This window comes from Musa acuminata, chromosome BXJ3-8 (assembly GCF_036884655.1).
Source record: "Musa acuminata AAA Group cultivar baxijiao chromosome BXJ3-8, Cavendish_Baxijiao_AAA, whole genome shotgun sequence".
Lineage (NCBI taxonomy): Eukaryota > Viridiplantae > Streptophyta > Magnoliopsida > Zingiberales > Musaceae > Musa > Musa acuminata.
This window is the reverse complement of record NC_088356.1, coordinates 47,899,733-47,918,494: the sequence shown is the minus strand read 5'-3', so window position 1 is coordinate 47,918,494 and position 18,762 is coordinate 47,899,733. Positions and strand designations below refer to the sequence as shown.

General features: G+C 37.7%; 3 protein-coding genes across 6 annotated transcripts in view; 1 reads left to right on the top strand and 2 right to left on the bottom strand.

Moving 5' to 3' along the window:
* Positions 1-285: 285 nt before the first annotated feature.
* Positions 286-8,215, bottom strand: LOC135645838 (uncharacterized). Its single transcript, XM_065164641.1, has 8 exons — positions 7,810-8,215; positions 6,943-7,280; positions 3,809-3,961; positions 2,766-2,858; positions 1,540-1,598; positions 1,141-1,234; positions 717-940; positions 286-612 (listed from the first exon to the last, which is right to left on the bottom strand). Exons 1-7 carry the CDS (start codon positions 8,180-8,182, stop codon positions 722-724), a joined length of 1,329 nt encoding a protein of 442 aa, XP_065020713.1. The 5' UTR covers positions 8,183-8,215; the 3' UTR covers positions 286-612; positions 717-721.
* A 534-nt stretch (positions 8,216-8,749) lies between these two features.
* LOC135644704 (protein EARLY RESPONSIVE TO DEHYDRATION 15-like) lies at positions 8,750-11,399 on the top strand. Of its 4 annotated transcripts, none has more exons than XM_065162541.1 (3): positions 8,750-8,906; positions 10,554-10,917; positions 11,000-11,399. In XM_065162541.1, the coding sequence occupies exons 2-3, from the start codon at positions 10,578-10,580 to the stop codon at positions 11,158-11,160; spliced, it is 501 nt and encodes a 166-aa protein (XP_065018613.1). In that variant the 5' UTR covers positions 8,750-8,906; positions 10,554-10,577; the 3' UTR covers positions 11,161-11,399. The 4 variants fall into 4 exon arrangements, with proteins under 4 accessions (XP_065018613.1, XP_065018612.1, XP_065018611.1 ...); XM_065162540.1 differs by having other exon boundaries at positions 8,752-8,906; positions 10,550-10,917; XM_065162539.1 differs by lacking the exon at positions 8,750-8,906 and adding an exon at positions 8,947-9,101 and having other exon boundaries at positions 10,550-10,911.
* A 3,992-nt stretch (positions 11,400-15,391) lies between these two features.
* LOC135645142 (uncharacterized) overlaps positions 15,392-18,762 on the bottom strand; it is a 4,015-nt gene continuing 644 nt past the window's right edge. The window contains exons 3-8 of the mRNA XM_065163238.1: positions 18,726-18,762; positions 18,569-18,630; positions 16,993-17,228; positions 16,837-16,870; positions 16,637-16,762; positions 15,392-15,910 (exon numbers count right to left, since the gene is read on the bottom strand). The exon at positions 18,726-18,762 is cut by the window's right edge and continues 21 nt beyond it. Of these exons, the coding sequence (XP_065019310.1) occupies positions 15,726-15,910; positions 16,637-16,762; positions 16,837-16,870; positions 16,993-17,228; positions 18,569-18,630; positions 18,726-18,762 (680 nt within the window). The 3' untranslated portion in view covers positions 15,392-15,725. The remainder of the gene's footprint in view (positions 15,911-16,636; positions 16,763-16,836; positions 16,871-16,992; positions 17,229-18,568; positions 18,631-18,725) is intronic.

Here is an 18,762-nt window from a genome sequence, read left to right as displayed (position 1 = left end):
ATGGGTTTTTATAACTCGATAACATATTCTACAATATATACAAAATATTTCTCCAGATTTATTATATTAGGTCAATATCCATATGACTAAATTATTGATTGAGGCCCATTTCTGCCTACTGATCCGACAAATATGGTTCCTATCATCCCCACCAAACTTAGCATCAAAGGAAGGTCGTCTAAGAACTAACATCTACCATCTGTATAATCACGGTGACCTCGATAGACCAAAGAGCGTGAATCTAATCGATTCCGCTTACCCTTGTCCAGTGATAAAAGAGAGAGATCCATCAACGATATTATAGTTTTGTATTATTTACTTTAAGGTCGTTGTGATGTTAATTCACATGTAATGCCACTTCCTCATGGCATTGTGTTTCACCAAACATCGTTTGGCTTCTTCTTGAGAAAGAAAATGCACTCACTCCACTGGCTCAAAAGTAATTGGTAAAAATCTACTGTCAACTGTCCTTACCAAGACAAAATCTAACTATGCTTGAATTAAAGGAGCCAAACAAATCCATTCGGTGACAGTGTTTTACCTCACTGATGCCTTGTGGAAAAAATTCTCATCCCTTGTCTAGAAGTTGACACATCACTTCAAAAGGAACACCTGCAAGAACACTTCAGCCTTGAGCATTTACCTTTAGAAATGAATAATGCCATAGCGAAAGGATATCTATGTTTCTGTAAGAGTATCAGAGAGAGATAAACAACCTTGTTCAAAGCCCAAGGGATTTTCTTGCTGCGAGAAAAATTATAAAAAGAACGGGAGATGAGAGAAACATGATGTAAGGAAGGCCTTGTCGCAGTGTGCTCTCTTCCTGTTCCTCCTTTGTAGGACTGTAGTCATCATTATTTTCTACGAATGCATCAAAGTAGGTCTCATAACCTGTTTTCCGTAGAATCGATGAGCCTGACGCTTTCATCATTTCCATAGCCTGTGGAATATAGAATTCCATCGTCAACACTATTTGGTACTGATTGTCACTTTCAGTTTATACCACCAATTTGATCCAAACACCAGCTGGCTTTATATTTACAAGGACATATGATACTTGGAAATTTAGGAGTCTAGTGGAATTTTCACCTACTAATTGGTAAATTAGACTAAACAAATATTACTTTGTATCTCCAGTACCTGAAAGCTAAAAGCAAACTGCCTTGCTCTTTTGCTCACTTGAACATTCGGATGAGACTGAAGCTTCTCATACATTGCTCTAGCCTCATTTGGCCTGTCAACATTTTAGACAGACGTTAAACGAGCTTAGTTTGTGTCCTAGTCAGAAAAGTTTCGGTCAAAGGAATATGATAAGACAGCTGGAAATGAAGGCCCACTTATGTCAATAAACCATATGTCAAGATATATGGTTTTAAGTATCGCCATTTAATATATCTCAGAAGGCAGAAGTCAAAGTTAGTTAAGCTGGAGAAGGTTAAGGCAAAATTCCCAAAAGATGAACCAGCTAATGGATCATCAGAAGCATACTACATGAACATTTATTTCAAAGAAATACATAGTCATTACGAACAACCATACCTGCTCAATGAATCTTGACATATAGACCACTGCAAAGCAGCTTGTCCGTGAAGTTCACTCTGCATTACCATTATTAAGATGATATGAAGAAGGAAAACAGAATTAGTGAAAAAATCATCGATATTGAATGATTATCCATCAAAGTGGCCCCAATGCTACAAAATAAAGTACATATCACAAACAATATATGTAGTCACTAAGACATCCTACCATGCATTCTATACTTTTTGCTGATATGTATACAATGCCAGTTACAACACACAAACACTTATAAACATACACAAAAGGTTACCTTTGTAATGTACTTTTATGGATGCTATTCCATCATGAGGGGTTTTGTTATGTTGTCAGCACAACTCTACTGGGATGCACCTTGTGCTGGAAAAAACTCCTCAAAAATTGGCCTAGCTAATATGAAGCAGCGAGTATTGGCACGAATGCTTCAGCATAGCCCAATTTAATACAGCTGAATGTGGGACACCTTGTGTCGACCCAAACCATTGTAATTTCCAACTAATTTGGGACAGTTCGGTTTCTTGCTGTTGCGGCATGTGTTTTACAATTAAATCCACCAAGTATACATGAGTTCCTGATCAGTAGTCTAATGAAGCAGCAGTAAAACAACTAATTAGAATCTCTATGACCGATCAAACAATTTTAGCCAACCAGTGCTTTAGAAAATCTTAATTTATCACTAATATATATCTCCAAAAAAATAATGGATACTGACATCGACCAAAAATATCTATTGTCAAGATATAGTGATCACATGATAAAAATTTGATTGAACAAGTAGAAATAGTGAATATTGCACAAACTAAAAGCTGATGTTGCATCCTTTTTAAATGATTGCAGAAGACTACTTTAAAATTGTAAGGTAGAATGATATATCGCAGCCATAAACAAGCATATAAAGGTTCTTAGTTAACTACTTGAGTTACTGTAAATGCTGCAAAACTTCTCCATCAATTAATTTTATCGTATGCTTCAAGTAGGAGGTTCTTTAGCCAAGCCCTCTGGTTGGCCCAAGATCAGAAATCATGCCATTTTGTTGAGATTTAAATGCATATTTAAACATCAAATGTTTAATCCTATAATGTTTAAATCTGCAGAATGGCTGCTATTATTCAGAGAGATGAAGACAATTGCACCTAAATTTATGCATTATGTCATGACAAACACAAAACAATTTCTAAAAATAGGTTATATAGCTACAGATAAATTACCTGAAAAACCACATCTTTCATAATCTTTTCATAAAAAGGCAATGCTTCCCGTAACCTTCCAAGATCCATCAATTTATCACCTTCCTTCAAAGCCTGGACATGAATAGCTTAGGAGTCACCATGGTTTTCAAGCAACAGCCGATGCAAGTTGATGTACTGTTCATGATATCATACTTTCTAGTAAAATGATGTGCATTATAATCAGTCAACTAGCATAACAGCATTTACATCAAGTTTCTGTTTCCATTAATTTTTTCACAGAAAATAGAGCTGTAAGAGCCAGTCTCAAACATGCAAATGACATCAATTAGCATGGGAAATTGGTTATATATAAATCAAGTCGTCAAGTAACACCAAAATTCTCCAGTTAAAATGGTGAGATAACAAGATCTCATTGTAACCAAAACCAGTGAACAATTTTGCAATAAGCCACTTAAGTTTGTGACCTCCAATATGGAATCAACTATCAGATAGTTATAGGCATATCATCCATATCTTACTAGCCAACAACTTACCTAGATCTGAATGTGTCTCAAGACACTGTTTTGCTCAAACCCAAGCAAATGGCTTATTCTTTGGCTCCCTAGATCAATTTGGCCCAGAAACCTACCAAAGTAGTTTCAAGTTTAGGGCTAGTTATTTCATTAGGTTTAGAGCTGGGAGAACTCTTTCACAACACCTTTGGCCTCTCACCACCTGGCATCACCAAAGGCATGCTCTGACACAGAAGGATGAAAATCATTGACTTGTAACAAACAAGAAAAGTTATTTTAACTGATATCATCTGGTTTCATAGTTTCTTCTTTATTTTTTGTCCTGTTCCAACAAAATATATATTATGAACATCTTTTCCTGCTCTAAACTGACCTGAGTATCAGTCTCCTATAAGACCAATAAATACCAGGCCATACTAGATGGTACACCTGGTATTTAAAACCTTGCATAAGAGTAATAAAAATGTCAAGTACCATGTAATGAAAATTGTGCAGAGGAATTCATTTATGAGGAAAAATATATGCTAGTAAAGTGTTTTTGACATATACCTTCTCACATTCAGCTTTTGTTTTAGCATCAATCATCAAGCCCATCTTACTTTTGTAGGCTGCTAATAACTCCCTAGTGCGTTTTTCTTTAGCTGCTTTACCTACGGCAGTTTCCAGCACCTCACCAGGTTTGATATTTCTTCCTCCACCAAACTAAACATCAAAAGAGAACAATATGAAAGGATATGGAATAAAATCTTTATAGGATATCAGGAAGTGGATCACGATGTGTAAATAGAAAACACTGTTTCTAATGAACAAAACACTATATTGTCATAACAAATAGGATAAAATTTTTATCTGTGAGAGAGAGGGAGCAGAAGAATCAAGAGACAAACTACTTGAGATTTAGAATTGTTCTATGCATGGTTAAATCATGGGAGGAGCCCCTTTCCTTGTTTTCCTTTTGATAAAGAAGAGAAGAAAGAAAACCAATCATCAAAAGATGACTTCAATAGATAACCAGACTGCACACATCTACCACTTAACTCATAAATATGTCTTATGATTGTATAGTGTATGTACTAATACAACAGTAATCATTACTCATTAGAATATGCTATTTCATCCATTTGCATTACCAGATGACATACCAAAATATATTAAAAGCAACAACTAGTATAAGTCTATCACTATCCTAAATGATTATATTAAGAAATCATTTTCCAATAAGAAAATTGTAAAAAAAAATTCTTCGGATAGAAAGATTTTCCTTGGTCCATTTCCGATCAACCTATGTAACAAGATTCCATGAAAAAGCTTGCCAGCATTATAAAAGTAGTTCACCTTTCCAGACAAATTGCTATTTACTAGCAAATAAGCATTATACAAAATATTTTAGTTTTTCACCAACATGAAAAGGGGATGTATTGACAAAAAACTGTCAATAGATCCAGGAACTCTGACCTGTTGACCATCTACTTTCTTGGGTCTCTGACATACATGCAAGCATTTTCCATGTCAGATCCTTTAACTTTTAAGATCAGCTAATTCCCAGAAGTGAAGTGTGCTTCATGTTAGATCCATTGGTTGCTAAGAACAAGACCCATCCACTTCTTAAAAACAACTCCTTCCCAAGACAAATTTCACATCAATGGTATCGACACTTATTTTTATTGTTTGCTCATCCAGAAGATCACCATGGTACACATAGGCAATGCTATCATCTCTTGTTTGGGTACAAACATGCCAAACTTGCTTGAAGCCAAGCCAAAACAAGCTCCAGTCCAGTTTTCTGCTCTAAAATGGCTGAAAATTGATCAGTTCCCGCTATTTAAGCCAAAACAAACCATGATTGCCACATTGGTTATCGAACTATTACTAATAATTAGATAACAGGGGCTTCTCTTGCACTACGGTACATGCATCATGGATCACCGATCACCCTTTCCTTTGCTAGCAGCTTTTAACTTGGTGAACATATCTGCAATAATGAAGAGAGGTCGAAAGCTCCTCGATCAATACCAAGAAGAGAGAGAACAGCAAGAGCTCGCCCTCTGGAGCTAGGACTTTCTAACTTGGACAAGACAAGCCCCATCCATCTTCTTGATGGCCGAGGAAGAGGATAAGATGCCCAAGTCGTTAGGCTTACACTTTCTCCAGGTCAATCATCCTCAAGGTCACATTTAGAATGGTATTGGTAGTCCATTCCAAGTTAAAACATCATCCCTTCCCATCGTCGATGTGAAACTACCTGCACTTGCATCGCATGTGGAAAAATAAACCTACCCCCAATCAACTGATATTGACACGTGGAGTTGGGAGCCATGCAGGATGTTAACATGGTAGGCCCATTGCACTCGACGAACTCAGTTGCCACATCAACCACCAAATCAAGATGGAATATTTTCTATAAATGCACAGATCCAGAGTATCTTCTTTAGTGACTCAGTTATTACTATTCTAATGCTATAAAAGGAGGTTCCTTACACAGGAAAAGAAATCTTCAGTTCTTATGCTCTATTTCTCCACTTCATTCTAATACCCAACTTGAACGCTTTCTAACTTAGCATTAGAGGATCCCATCGAGCACATTCCCATGCCCCCTTTGTCTTGCGGGTTTACCAGATTAGTATACCCATCTCAGCATCCACACTGGACTCGTCCAGCTTAGTTCCATTCTGAAAGTCTGTGATGCATTCCGTACAAGGAATTAATCACGTCGATTCCAATCACACCTTGGATGGATGATCCAATTCAGACATCATCAGTAATTGAGCATTAAAAGTCTGTCACTCGGATATGGGTGGTGAGTACATATATGGATCGTAAGATCAAATTCAAGATATAGATACAGGATTGAGAAAAATTCAAATCCGAGATAGAAGTATAGGAATCTGTCTAGAAGACCCAAAACTGATTATATACAAATATTTATTTTCAAAATTATTGTATATTATTTTTAAAGCTAGTTTAAGATTGAGAAATGACGTCTCTTCCAGCTCGTATTTTCCTCTTTTCTCTTATCTTTCTCTTCCTAACCGGATTTATGTCCAGTCATGTGTTTGTATCCTTTGGGGGCATTCCCTTTTCATGCAACAATGCGGATTGGCCTAGGTTGACCGAGCACTAAAGAGTAAGCAGATGAGTTCCTATCATTACTCACTAATCACGTTACATTTACTATAACCTGCTTAAAGTGTACAATTACAACTGGATAATATTAATGCAGACCAAATGACCACTGTAACATACATAGGTCTGTGAATTAGACTGATACCTGCTCAAAATTTGGACTTACATTTGTAAAAATAGAAATTGTAACTCAACAATTTAGGAAAGCTTCAAGATGATTTTTCCCACAAGTTAGAACTAATGCAGGAAACATATTACTAAAATTTAAGGCCTTAGCTAGTACCATGGGGTTAGAGAAGCATATCCATCTCCAAATTGTTTCACATATCTCACCTGGTCAAGTTACCTAATTTTAATGGGTGATCATTTTCTGATAATTGATTTCACAACCTAAATTGGTACAGCCACAAGTTACAATTACGTGAACAGTATTATAGCTTGCAACTAAGGAGTATTGGTGTACACATTGATCAACAACCAACGAAAGACAAGTATAGAAAAATAGCATTAAGAGACACAAACTACTTAACTGGCAACTGAAGAGCACATGGACATTATACCGTCTTAGAAATGTTGCTGGGCCTTGGGAAGACTCCCCATGTAGAAACCTTGGGCTTATAAAATACCATGTTATCATCATTCTCTTCTGGATTCACAGTCACTGAAGGGGTTGACTCTCCAAACTTGCTGGGATCCCCAACAATAAGCTCCACTTCAGGCAAATCTCCTTCTGAAATTGGTTCTACAACCGGATTCAAGCCAGGTGGCCTTCCTCTATATGTTTTTTTCTCCGCAAAATCAAGCCCCAAAAAGTCAACACTAGATACTTTCAACTCTCTCTTCTTACTTTTCTCTTCAAGTAGCTCTCTTGAGTATGGTAAGCTCATCTTTTGTGGCCCTACCGATTGAAAGAGAAATATAAGTCCAGCAAATTAGCAGAACAATATCTGAGCTTTCTAAGAGTAAATCATTATACAATTCCTTTGGCACTCTTGAGAATAAAATATTCTACTTTAAAATAACTCAGCCACAAAAAAACATTAGATAGACAGGAAAATTTCAAAAAAAAAAAAAAAAGAGACTCTTTCTTGATTCCAGTCCACAGTTCAGTCTTACAATGCACCCATCAGGAGAGACCGGGAAAGGTTTTCTCTTGTATAAGTTAAATCTTCAATTTAAATCTATCCTTTCACACTAGTTCCACAATAGTTAATTAGCCAAAGACATCAAGAGGTTGAGAAGTTCAGATTGGAAGCAAACAAATCTCTTTAAGGAAACATGTAGGTACAGTAGAAGAAAGATCAAAGTTGATTCTCACCATTGCTTTTAATTTCCCGAAGAAAACAAAGAATTAAGAGAAACAAACCAAAAACATCAAAATTCTCATATCGATGTCATTCGAACCATCAGAAACGTAGAATCCATACCCGGAGCTCCTTTGCCCTTCTTGTACTCTTTAGCTCTCTCCATCGCGAGTTTCACCGCCGAGGGGACCTCGGGGGGAGAGTCATCACCAACCCCCTCGATTCCAGCACTGGGGCTGGGAGGAGGCTCGGGTTCCGCGATCGGGGCCGATTTCTTGTCTTTCTGGTAAGCTTTGGCTTTGGCGAAGGCGAGCTTCACGGGGTCGGGGGGCGCCCCCTCTTCTTGCGAGTTTTGGTCGGCGGAAGAGGCGCGGTTTGGCGTAAAGGAAGAGAAGGGCCTCGTCCGGAAGAGGAGGACGGCGGGCTTGGCCGAGGAAGAGTTGAGTTGGGTGGGAGCGAAACCCCAAGCGGAGGGAGGGAAGGACGAAGAAGCCATCCGAGGCAGAGAGAGGTTTCGAGACCGGGTAGATCTTTTACATGTATTTATGTGGCTGTGCTAGACATGTTATGTCCATACACTAAGATGGTATACGTCGGATCGGATCCGCCATACAAATCCGAAACCTATAAGCTTACTAATCCGAAGTAAGGATTGGATCCACTAACGAAAAGACATCGAGAGACCCCACCACAAGAAATCGAGAGACATTTGCTGACGTAGTACCCAACAATGTGAAACAAATAGTATTAAACTAATAATAATAATAATAATAATAGAAAGTTTAAGGTCATCCGTACATGCGGGCTAATCTAATAAAGAAAAAATGACGTCTGTACCCGTTTGTTAAGCCCCCACTATACCTGTCACGTGAGTAGAGGAAATAGTGGGTCCCAGGTTAGAACCGTTGCGGGAGCCACTTCTCCAGCGAATCATAAGTCAGAGTCGAGTAGAAGGCGGTAGACGGATTGGGAACACATTTCCGAAAATAAAAGAAGCGAAAAATAACGGAGTTGACGCTTCGTCACCGAAAAGCCGTTGCTTCGGACTAATCGGAGCCGGTGGTGGTTCGGGCAACCCATCGTGGCTCTATAAAGCGATAACCCAAACATCGCTTCGGTTCTACCCGCATCAAACCCCACCAATAATAACAGCTCTCTTTTGGCCCTCTTCTGACGCCCCATCGAAGTCTTCGGATGTTTTGAGCAGTAGATCTGAAAAGGTAAACGATATATGTTATTTGAATCGGTGTGTTATATCCATGGTTTAGCTGCAGTTATCTCTCGATCTGTCATAAAATCCAGAAGAATCGTGTGATCTGAATCATCGATCATTCTCTGTCGATGTGATCCCCCAATTTTGTGATAATTGTTGGGTCTGGACGATCTGATCTCGATGCTGCTTCTTCCATGAGGATGTGGGAGATCTTTGCATATCTCTGAATTGATTTGTTTGTAGGGGCCGTCCCGTTGATTTGAACCCTGATATGGCCATCAGTTTTAGGGCAGATTCAGATAGATGGTGGCTTTGCCCTCGAAAATAAGATCCGGAAACTTAAACGCTGTTTTCTACCCTAGCTAGATTCGCCAATTATACTTCTCATTATCGAGTTCAAATTCTCGATTGACGCAACCAAATTTGTGCATCTTTTGATTTGAAATTTTGGAAGGGCAGCTTGGATTAAATTTTTTTGCTGTTTGTTATGGTGGGCAAAATAGACCAAGATTGTCAAATTTCATTAGCTAGACTTTGTTGTCCATGGATCTTGTGCTTATGTGTCAATTACCTTAATTTTCTTCGTTTTCGTCTACTTTATTCAATTAGTTGATGGATTTTTATAGTCCTTAAAACCTAAAATCGAAGACCGGATCATTCATGTAGGTTCTTTTAGATCCCTTTTTTCTTGTTTTAGTGGTTGATATTGATCTTTTTGATGAATCTGAATGCTTTTCCAATCTCATGTTAGGCATCTATTACGCATTTTAGTTTTTCATCGTATTATGCATATTTTGATTAATGCAAAAACACTCTATTCTATGTTAGAATTTTTCAAGTCATTTGCTTGAGAGTTTCCAGAACTTGCTAGAGATCAATCGATTGTCTGCTATGTGAGCTCAAAAGGTTTTACTTGTAGGGTTAAGATGCTGCGTTCTCATTCATAATTTCTTTTCCAATTGCTTCTAAATATAATAGCTGTATTGAGAATATATTTCCTACTTTGCAGCTTGACTCCATTTTTCAGTAGCAAAATCCTGTGTAGTCAGTTAAATTGTTTTGAAAAACATCAAATGTTATATTTCTCCTTTGACTTTTTATTTTTGACTCTTAAGCGTTTATTCAGTTGATCCATTTCTACATAATTTATTCATTAGTCCACATTAGGCACCATAAGATAGAACTTATAGCATGGTAGCATTTTTTTTATATGATTTATGGGTGCAGATTAGATTAAGTGTTGTTTGTTTGGTATTAGTAAATTAACATGATTATAACTTCATACTATCTAAGGTAACATGAGCTGCTTCGGCTGTTGTTTCTCCCTCCAAATTTTGATGATCTTAAACTTGGTCTCAGAGTATGAATGTATTGAATAATTGTACTGATAAAGAAGAAGGACCACAGCAGTTGAATTCATCCATTATTCATGTCGTCGGGAGAAATGAACAGATAATGTGCATAATTTCCCAAAACCTAGATCGCTTATGTTTGTTAGTATTTAGATCAATAACTAAAGGGTAGATGAAAAGGTATCGGCAAGCATGAAATGATTGCAATGGCTTTATTTTGAGTGGCATCGTTGTCTAGAGAAGCATTTTTATTGTCCGGTAAGACCTTCTAGATTATCTAATTTCATCATGCTTGTAGTCAGAAAGGAAGCAACGACTGGGAGACAATGAGTACAATGGCAGCGTCATCGGGAGCAACTGGAAAATCGATGTTGAACCCCGATGCTCCACTCTTCATCCCGATGGCATTTCAACAAGTGGAAGATTTTTCAGCAGAGTGGTGGGAGTTGGTGAAGACCACCACATGGTTCCGTGAACATTGGCTCCATCAGCACCAAGATCAAGAAACCTTTGATGCTGCTGATGATGATGAGGATGTCATAAACCTGCTGCCAGACTCCTTTGATCTTGGCATCGGTGATGAGTCATCCATTCTCGAGACGGAGCATGATGATGCAGCTGGATACCAAATTTCCATGGCCCTGAAGAAAGAAAGAATTGGTAACGGTAATTGACCGCATCTCATCCATAATGTGATAAATCATAAACGATCATGTCCGATAGCCGCTATTGTGTTCTTTTGGGACAGGTATTCTGAGTGATGCAGAGGCAGTGGCAAGGAGCCTGGGCGTAGAATCTCCGAAGAATGGAAGTAGATCGATCTTGGAACCAACAAAGCATCGGGAGAAACCTGCGCAGCGCCTGAGCCCGAGGTGCGGCCCCCACCATGTCATCCAGCAGCCTCGTTGAGAGGCATTCGGTGGTTGCCAGCCAGTGTGGGAAGCAACCTGTCCTGCTCTCTGTATAGAAGAACTTAAAAAGCAGCTGTTAGCTGTAGTGTTGTTTAGTTGCTAAGTGTTGGTTGGCAGTGGCACCAAACTCAAGTGAAAAATTGTGAAAAAGGTGTAGAAATGTAGTAAAGTTGACAAGAAGTTGTTGTGCAGCGCCGGGGTGTTTTCATAATGTTCCATATATCCCTGTTAAATTAATTGCAGTGTGTGAATGATTCATGTTGCAATTGACCGAAGAATTAATTTTCAGAACCGCACCCTGCTAAGAATTTTTCTTTGATGGACAACTCAATGGAGGAGCACTCATAATGTACCCACCGGCACTGTTTTCACAAAATATAATGAATGTGAGTTTTAAATCATATCATCAACTTCAATCTTTTTTGTTTTCAAGATTTATTATTGGGTTTCTTTTTATTCCTTACCCTGTGAGGATGATAATATGATCGACAACTATTTGTTAATGCTTAGAGATGGACATCCCGACATCACATGATTTATGCCTTGATATTATTTGATCGAAAATTCTGATGTCATGTGGTGGAAAACTTGGGCAGCAAAGCATATGATCACCGTTACGTGATTGACATCTCGATATCATATAGCTAATATCTTGATGTCATGTGGTGGGCATCTATCTGGACATCACATGTCTAGTAGCACTCTAGCGCCATGAAATGAAATTGATATTATCTTCACAAAATATAATAAATTTAGTTTAATTCATATCAACAACGATATTCTTTTTTCTTTGATCAAGATTTGTAATCAATCTATTTATGTCTTGCTACCTGGGGTCAATATCTACTTGCTATGTGGACAATACACTAATGTCACTCGATGGACACCTAGATACCACACGGTCAACACCCTTACACTATGTTGCCAAAACCTCAACGTCACGTGGTGGATACTTGGGCACCACATGATCGATACTCTAGCGTTATGTTATCAAAATATCGATATCATATTATCACAAATAAAGCTATAAGCAAGATGCTCGATGTAATGCTCATGTATGTCCGTATCTTTCAGTTTTATTCATACTTTACAAAGCATATAGAGGATTTGTAATAGGCTTGGAAGTACCATTTTGATTGGCTTTTGTAGTCGTTTCAACCTTGTAAATGCAGGTTGTGTGCAGTTACCATGTAGAGGCAAAATTGCCTAGAAATAAGCCATCCAGGCAATCGTTTTAAGGGTTTTCTAGCTACGTAAAATGGTGTAGAATATCAGCCAACATAGCAACCAAGAGCTACCCCGATGGCATATGGCTAGATGACCTTTAGGGTAGTGTCTAGGGCTAGTTGGTTGTCTTACTCCATAATAGTATCATGTAGGCACTTATGGAGACTTTTGACTGTGACTGACCACTTTGGATCCTTTGTCGCATGATCATTCAGAGTTTACGAAGTCTATATTTGTAATTTATATTGTCTATCAAGTGTTTGTTGAAATGACTACTTGTGGGATCCTGAGTTAAATGTTTCCTCTAACCCGTCTTCTTTTTTATAGGTATTTAAGGGACCATATTAGGTTTTAGGGAGGTTGACCCTTTGTGGACGGACATGCAAGGGTATCGCACGAATTTGGCAAAACCAACTAAGCCCATGATAAATGATATCAAATCAAGACAAGTATATTTAGAAACACTTAGCATGCAAACGTGGGGAACCTAACAAGGTTGCATTGAGGGCTACCAATACGCGCTATCATTTGAGGAAAACAAGCATTGAGATATAGGGAAAGGAGACGCTCAAAGGAGCGGGCATCCAAGATCGACATTTAGAGAAATAACTAACCCTTCGCATGAGAGACACCATAAGGATAAACGAGTTAGGAAAAACACATAAAGCACAAAGGTTGGGATGTTTAAGTTTGAGCTATGGCTTGATGTTGGCAACCAAATTTAACGATGCTCAAAGCAAGCGAGATGCTTGACAAAGGATGAGATTGTGCAATGAGGGATAGGTTGCTCGATGATTGAAAGAGTTACGCAAAGCTATTAGAGGTGAGAAGAATTGCTAACTTAAAGAATTCAATACTCATACAATGGCTTGTATGTGGACGATGGACTGTCTATGACTGTCCTAAGGAGATCAAGTACTCTAGTTCTCTCATTTACCCAACAAAGGAGCTTTAAATATATTTAAAGATCCTTTAAAGAAACATAATGGAAGACAATAGTCATCAAATTCTCATTAATGATGATCGATGCTACTAAGAGTAGACTATCTACTTTATTTCTCAACAGAATGTCAATCGAAAGTGGAAGTGATGTGAACTTACTTGAAGGCGTCAACTAAGTGAAAGAGGAATCGATGGGTAAATTTTGCAAAGGAAAGACTTAAAAAAGTTCAAAGTCTATAAGGCGATGCTCATTAAAGTTCTAATAAGCATTCACCCAATTTAAGCGGTGTGATACGGTTGAGAGACTAGTGCATAACAAAGAATATTTTTGTTCTCATCTGAATGATTCGTAGGAACCAATAAAGATTAACACAACCCCACTAACCTCACACCAGAGTCAGAGTCATTGACAAGTTAAAGTAACATAGTGGATTAAAGTTCGACTACTCAACAACAACGACATAAAGCAATTGAGAGCCAAGAGGCATATTGCAAGTAGAGCAGAAGATAAAAGATCTAGTAAAAGCGGAGAGATGTAGCGTCTGTAAAAGCTTCGATAAGGATATCGAATGAATAAGTGGGGGAGAATGTCATAGTCAAAGCTGTAAATAAGGTGTTTGATGTAATGCTCGTGCATGTTTGTTTCTTTTAGTTTTATTCATACTTTACACTACATGTAGAGAGCTTACAATAGACTTGGTAATCCCATTTTGGTTAGCTTTTGTGATTGTTTCAGACTTGTAAACGCAAGTTGTGTGCAGTCATTGTGTAGAGGCAAAACTATTTAGAAACAAACCGTCCAAGTAGCCATTTTGAGGGTTTTTTAGCTCTTCAAAGTGGTATAGAGTGTAAGCTAACATAGCATTTAGGAGCTACCCAGGTGGCACATGGCTGGATAGGTTTTTAGGATAATGTTTAAGGTGGTTCGCTACCTTATTCCATAGTAGTATCATATGGGCACTTATGGGGACTTTTGACTATGGCTAACCACCTTGGACCCTCTGTTATGCGATCGTTCAGAGCTTACGAAGTTTATACTTATAATTTGCATTGCATATAAAGTGTTCACTAAATTGATTGCTTGTGGAATCTCAAGTTAAATGCTTCATCTAACACGTCTTCTCTTTTGTATGTCCTTAAAGGATCATAGGAGGTTGATCATTTGTAAACGAATATGTAAGGATATCACACGACAAAACCAACTAAGTGCACGACAATACGATGAACACATTGGCATCACATAGCTGACATCCTAATACTACACACCTCAAGATCACGTGGTCACCACCCTAATGTCATGTTACTAACACACATTCCTTAAACATTACAATCGTTGCATGTTCTCGAGATTTGACACAATGCAATCTCACCCAAAACCATAAAAGATGTGTAATCATCTCCGATATTAAGACGCATCTTTGACCATAATGATCCTAAAATCTCACTATAAAAGGCCCACTAGGTGCGTTCCCCAACTCCCTAAAACTCTTAAAACTCTATAACATTCAATTTTGAAGGAGTTGACATTTGGTCGATAACTCATAATTCAGACTAACTTAAGTATGTGTTCAACATTTCTTGACACTGGTTTGAGACGAGTACCAAATATGACTCAACATTTGGCTGACACAACTCATAATTAAGATTAACTTACACATCACATCTTGACCTAATTTAATTTTTGTTGGGTTCGACACATCCTAAATTGGGTGGGTTGAACAATTCCTGATATTAGTCTAAAACAAAGCACAAAATAGGACCTCCATTAACCCTAAATCGACAGTCCAGATTAGAATCTTGATTGGCTTCAAATTCACAACCCAGTAGAACAACCAGATGCTGCATTAAAAACAAGTCTTTTTATTCCTTCACGTGCCATCACACAGCAAGTATAATAATCCATACGAAGGTAACTCGAGCCAACCCACACTTAGATAAATTAATCCAAATGTGGATGCGTCGAGTTAAGATAAGAGTCCAAACCCGACAACTGGTCGAGTTTGGCTAAGACTGAAGCCTCAAAGAACATCCACATATCTAACAGTAAAACTGCAACAGCATAGCCACAAATAGATCTCTCTCCATCAAGCTAAACAATTTTGCATCCTTTTAATCAGAGAACATAGCATTCATGTTCAACCAAACAGACCACATTATGAGGATGAAGCATCAGCTAAAGAGGGCAATAAATAAGTTTGAAGACAAGTGAAGCAAGAAAAAGATTGACTTGTTTGGCATGGACAGTAAGATACAAGTTCTTCAAGGAGAATCCAACAAAAGCAACTTACTGAAGAGTTGCTGATGCAGATTTCTTGAACCCTCCATGTGTTTGGATTATGGTGATGCTTTTGGACCCTCCATCCTTTTTTCGTGTGTAGCACATCAAATATCGAATCAAGAACGCCCGGTGACTCGTGTTACCCGCTCAAAGAAAACACGACACATGGCTGTGCTAAATATCATGTCCTCCTTCATCCAATCCAAAGCTACCCTCTCCAGTGTCCCCAGTGAAGAAACACGATACATCAACTCACCTTCTCCACCATCACGTGGCATCCATGTTAAGCTAAAACTGTAACCTGCAAACAGGTAGACCAAATTAGTAATAAGTCAGCCCCACAGGCAATATTCCAGATTATATAAAACAATATGGTCAAAATATTAGAATTTCATGGGTGAAAATCGCTAGCACACCCTTACAATAATATTCTGTTTATCATGATAAAGTAAAGATAACCAAGAAAATCAAAGATCACAAACAATTCACTATCAGAATACAAGGCAAGAGGCATATATCAAATAAGCAAGAAAGGCGCAAGCTTTTATGACATCAGCGTATGCAGAGTGATGTTAGCTTCTATAAGTTAAAAGAATCATCATTAACAAACACATCCTTATGTCTAACAACTGTCAGATAACAAGCGGCATAAACTCCAATACGTAAATTTTGAATTAAATAATCACCATTTACATTGACAAACTCCCCATGACTATGGTTTTTTGTATTAATTATCATATAAAAACATTTTTTAATAACTTCGTATAAGCTTTGGATTCATATAAGATAAGGTCAGATCATGTATGTTATTACACTCATTAAAAGTTAGTGCAAGCACAAACCAAGTTTTTTTTTCTCTTGAACTGATCCGGTCCAACTATTTCAATGGGTAAAATGTGGGCTACTTTTCCAAGGCATTTTGGTCTGCCCCTGAAATTAGGGACACTCTGTGGGAAATATATAAAGAAGGGACACAATCTCAGAAAAAACTAATTTTTTGTGAACAACTAAGTCAAGGAAATATTACCACTCATTTTGTGAACAACTAAAAGACAAAGACTTTCAGTTTGACTATTGACAGAAAAATCCATGCCAACCAAGAGCTTCATAAGAGTCTGGAAAACGCAATTGCAGCAATCTTCTGAAGCATCACCTGCAAAGTAGAATAAAACTATAGCAAAATGCTTCAAGAAAATCCAACAGCAAGTTATATCCGCCGATACATACTTGAACTGCCCATGTTTCTTCTGCAACAATCTGGCTGAAAATATCCAAACCAAGAATTAATGAGATGCAAAAAACTGATTCCAAAATCAAACTATTCAAGCTTAAATTTACAAACGTGAGAAGAAATGATGGTGTAGACCAATAGCATTTACTCACCACCTTAGTCTCTACTTTGTGGCTATCATAGGTAAGGGTAGCTGCTTCTTTATTTTGAATGGGGCTGATTTCCTCACATAAGTCTGGTGTTTTCTGTCTTGGTAAGCTCTTAGGTATTTCTGTGGACATTACTCCAGCTATTGAACAAGGTGATGACATCAGTGATTTGTCACTTGTGTCATTTTTCCTCAATAAAAGATTCTGGAGTCTTCCAACTTCATCAGAGAGCTCTTTGGCTGTGAATAAAATTTACATTTTTTAATCATAAATGTCAAACTCTGAGAGTGAGTGGGGGTGGGGGGAATAAGAACTTTCCATGTCACAATCATATGTAAAATATATATCACAGTAAAAAGCAAAGAGAGTTCCTTATAGTTCCTTGACAAAACATTGACATACACAATCATGATGATTCCAAGATATGAAGTTGATTGCCAAGTAAGGAAATTGCAACAAACATGAAGGTCAAGAGTACAATGGTTATATCTGTTAAACCACAAACACATTGATCTGTGGTGCACAGTAGTTACATTGTAGCAGTTAGCTATGATGTTGATTATTGTGGATAGCAATGGAGTTTAGTCAGACTGGGAGTTCAAAATTTCTCATATTTGACAACATACACAAGGGAAAACTGAAAAGATCCAACGCTGTGCAAGTATCAACTAAGCACTAAAAAGGTTCAACAAGGACAACCTTAGAAAGTGCATTAATTAAAGAGTAGAAGAACCATCAAATTCCAGAAGATAAACAAATGCAGAATGAGAACTTCAACTATGATAAAGTTCAAAAGCCATTAATATAAATCTAATTTATATACTAGTCCACAGTTTCATGTCAGTTGGTCTAAAAGGTGTATGTTCCTCATGTTTTTTCTCCTTTTCATTTCCTTTAGGTGGTCCAATTGCTCATAGTATTTCATCAAGGCATGTAAGCCATGTCAACTCTCGAGAATCACCTTTAACAGAGTTTTGGCATATATAAAGCAACCAATCTGCAAGTGATTCAAGTTTGGGAGCTGAGGCGAAAGCACGAAGGCATTGAATTCATCAATAAGAGTGCCCAGAAGTTGCAGAAACTTTTTCAGTTATACATCTAGGAAATAATTTGAGAGTCATATAACTAGGTTTCACAACCACAAAGGAGTTCCCAAGATGCATTCAAATCAACTGTGCCAGTGCTGACAAGGCAAAAAAAATTGGGTCAGTACATTTATAATAGTAGTAGTAGAATGTACTTGCCTTGGAGCATGACAAGACATTTTTCTTTAAAAGGCATGGTTCTTTTCTTAAATTCATAGAGAAGGTCCAAGCTAAAAACATAAAGTTTCAACCTTCTCGCCAATAGAAGACACATTGTATCCAAACACTGTAGATTGGAATATGAGAAAAATCAACCAATTAAATCTGTTGTCAAAATATTTAGTGTTGTCCAATATTGATTCAGTGCAGGGAGTAGTCACCTTAAAAAAAGTTTTGATGCACCAGAATTTATCCTAGCATGGTTGGTTAAAAGTCAACAATGTAAGTAAAAAATTATCAGAGTTCAAAATAGAAAAAACAGATTTTTCTCTCACATTTCTGGCTCTCTTCAAGCAGTGACTTTTCACAGTTAGCATATTGTTCCTGAAAGGAATACCTGCAATCAGATTAACACAATTTCAATACTTTCCAGCTTACTTGATAAGAAAGACTTCTTCCATCACTTAATAATTCACAGTCAATTAGTCTTACAATTCAGCTCGGAGCCGTTCATTTGCATTCTTCATCT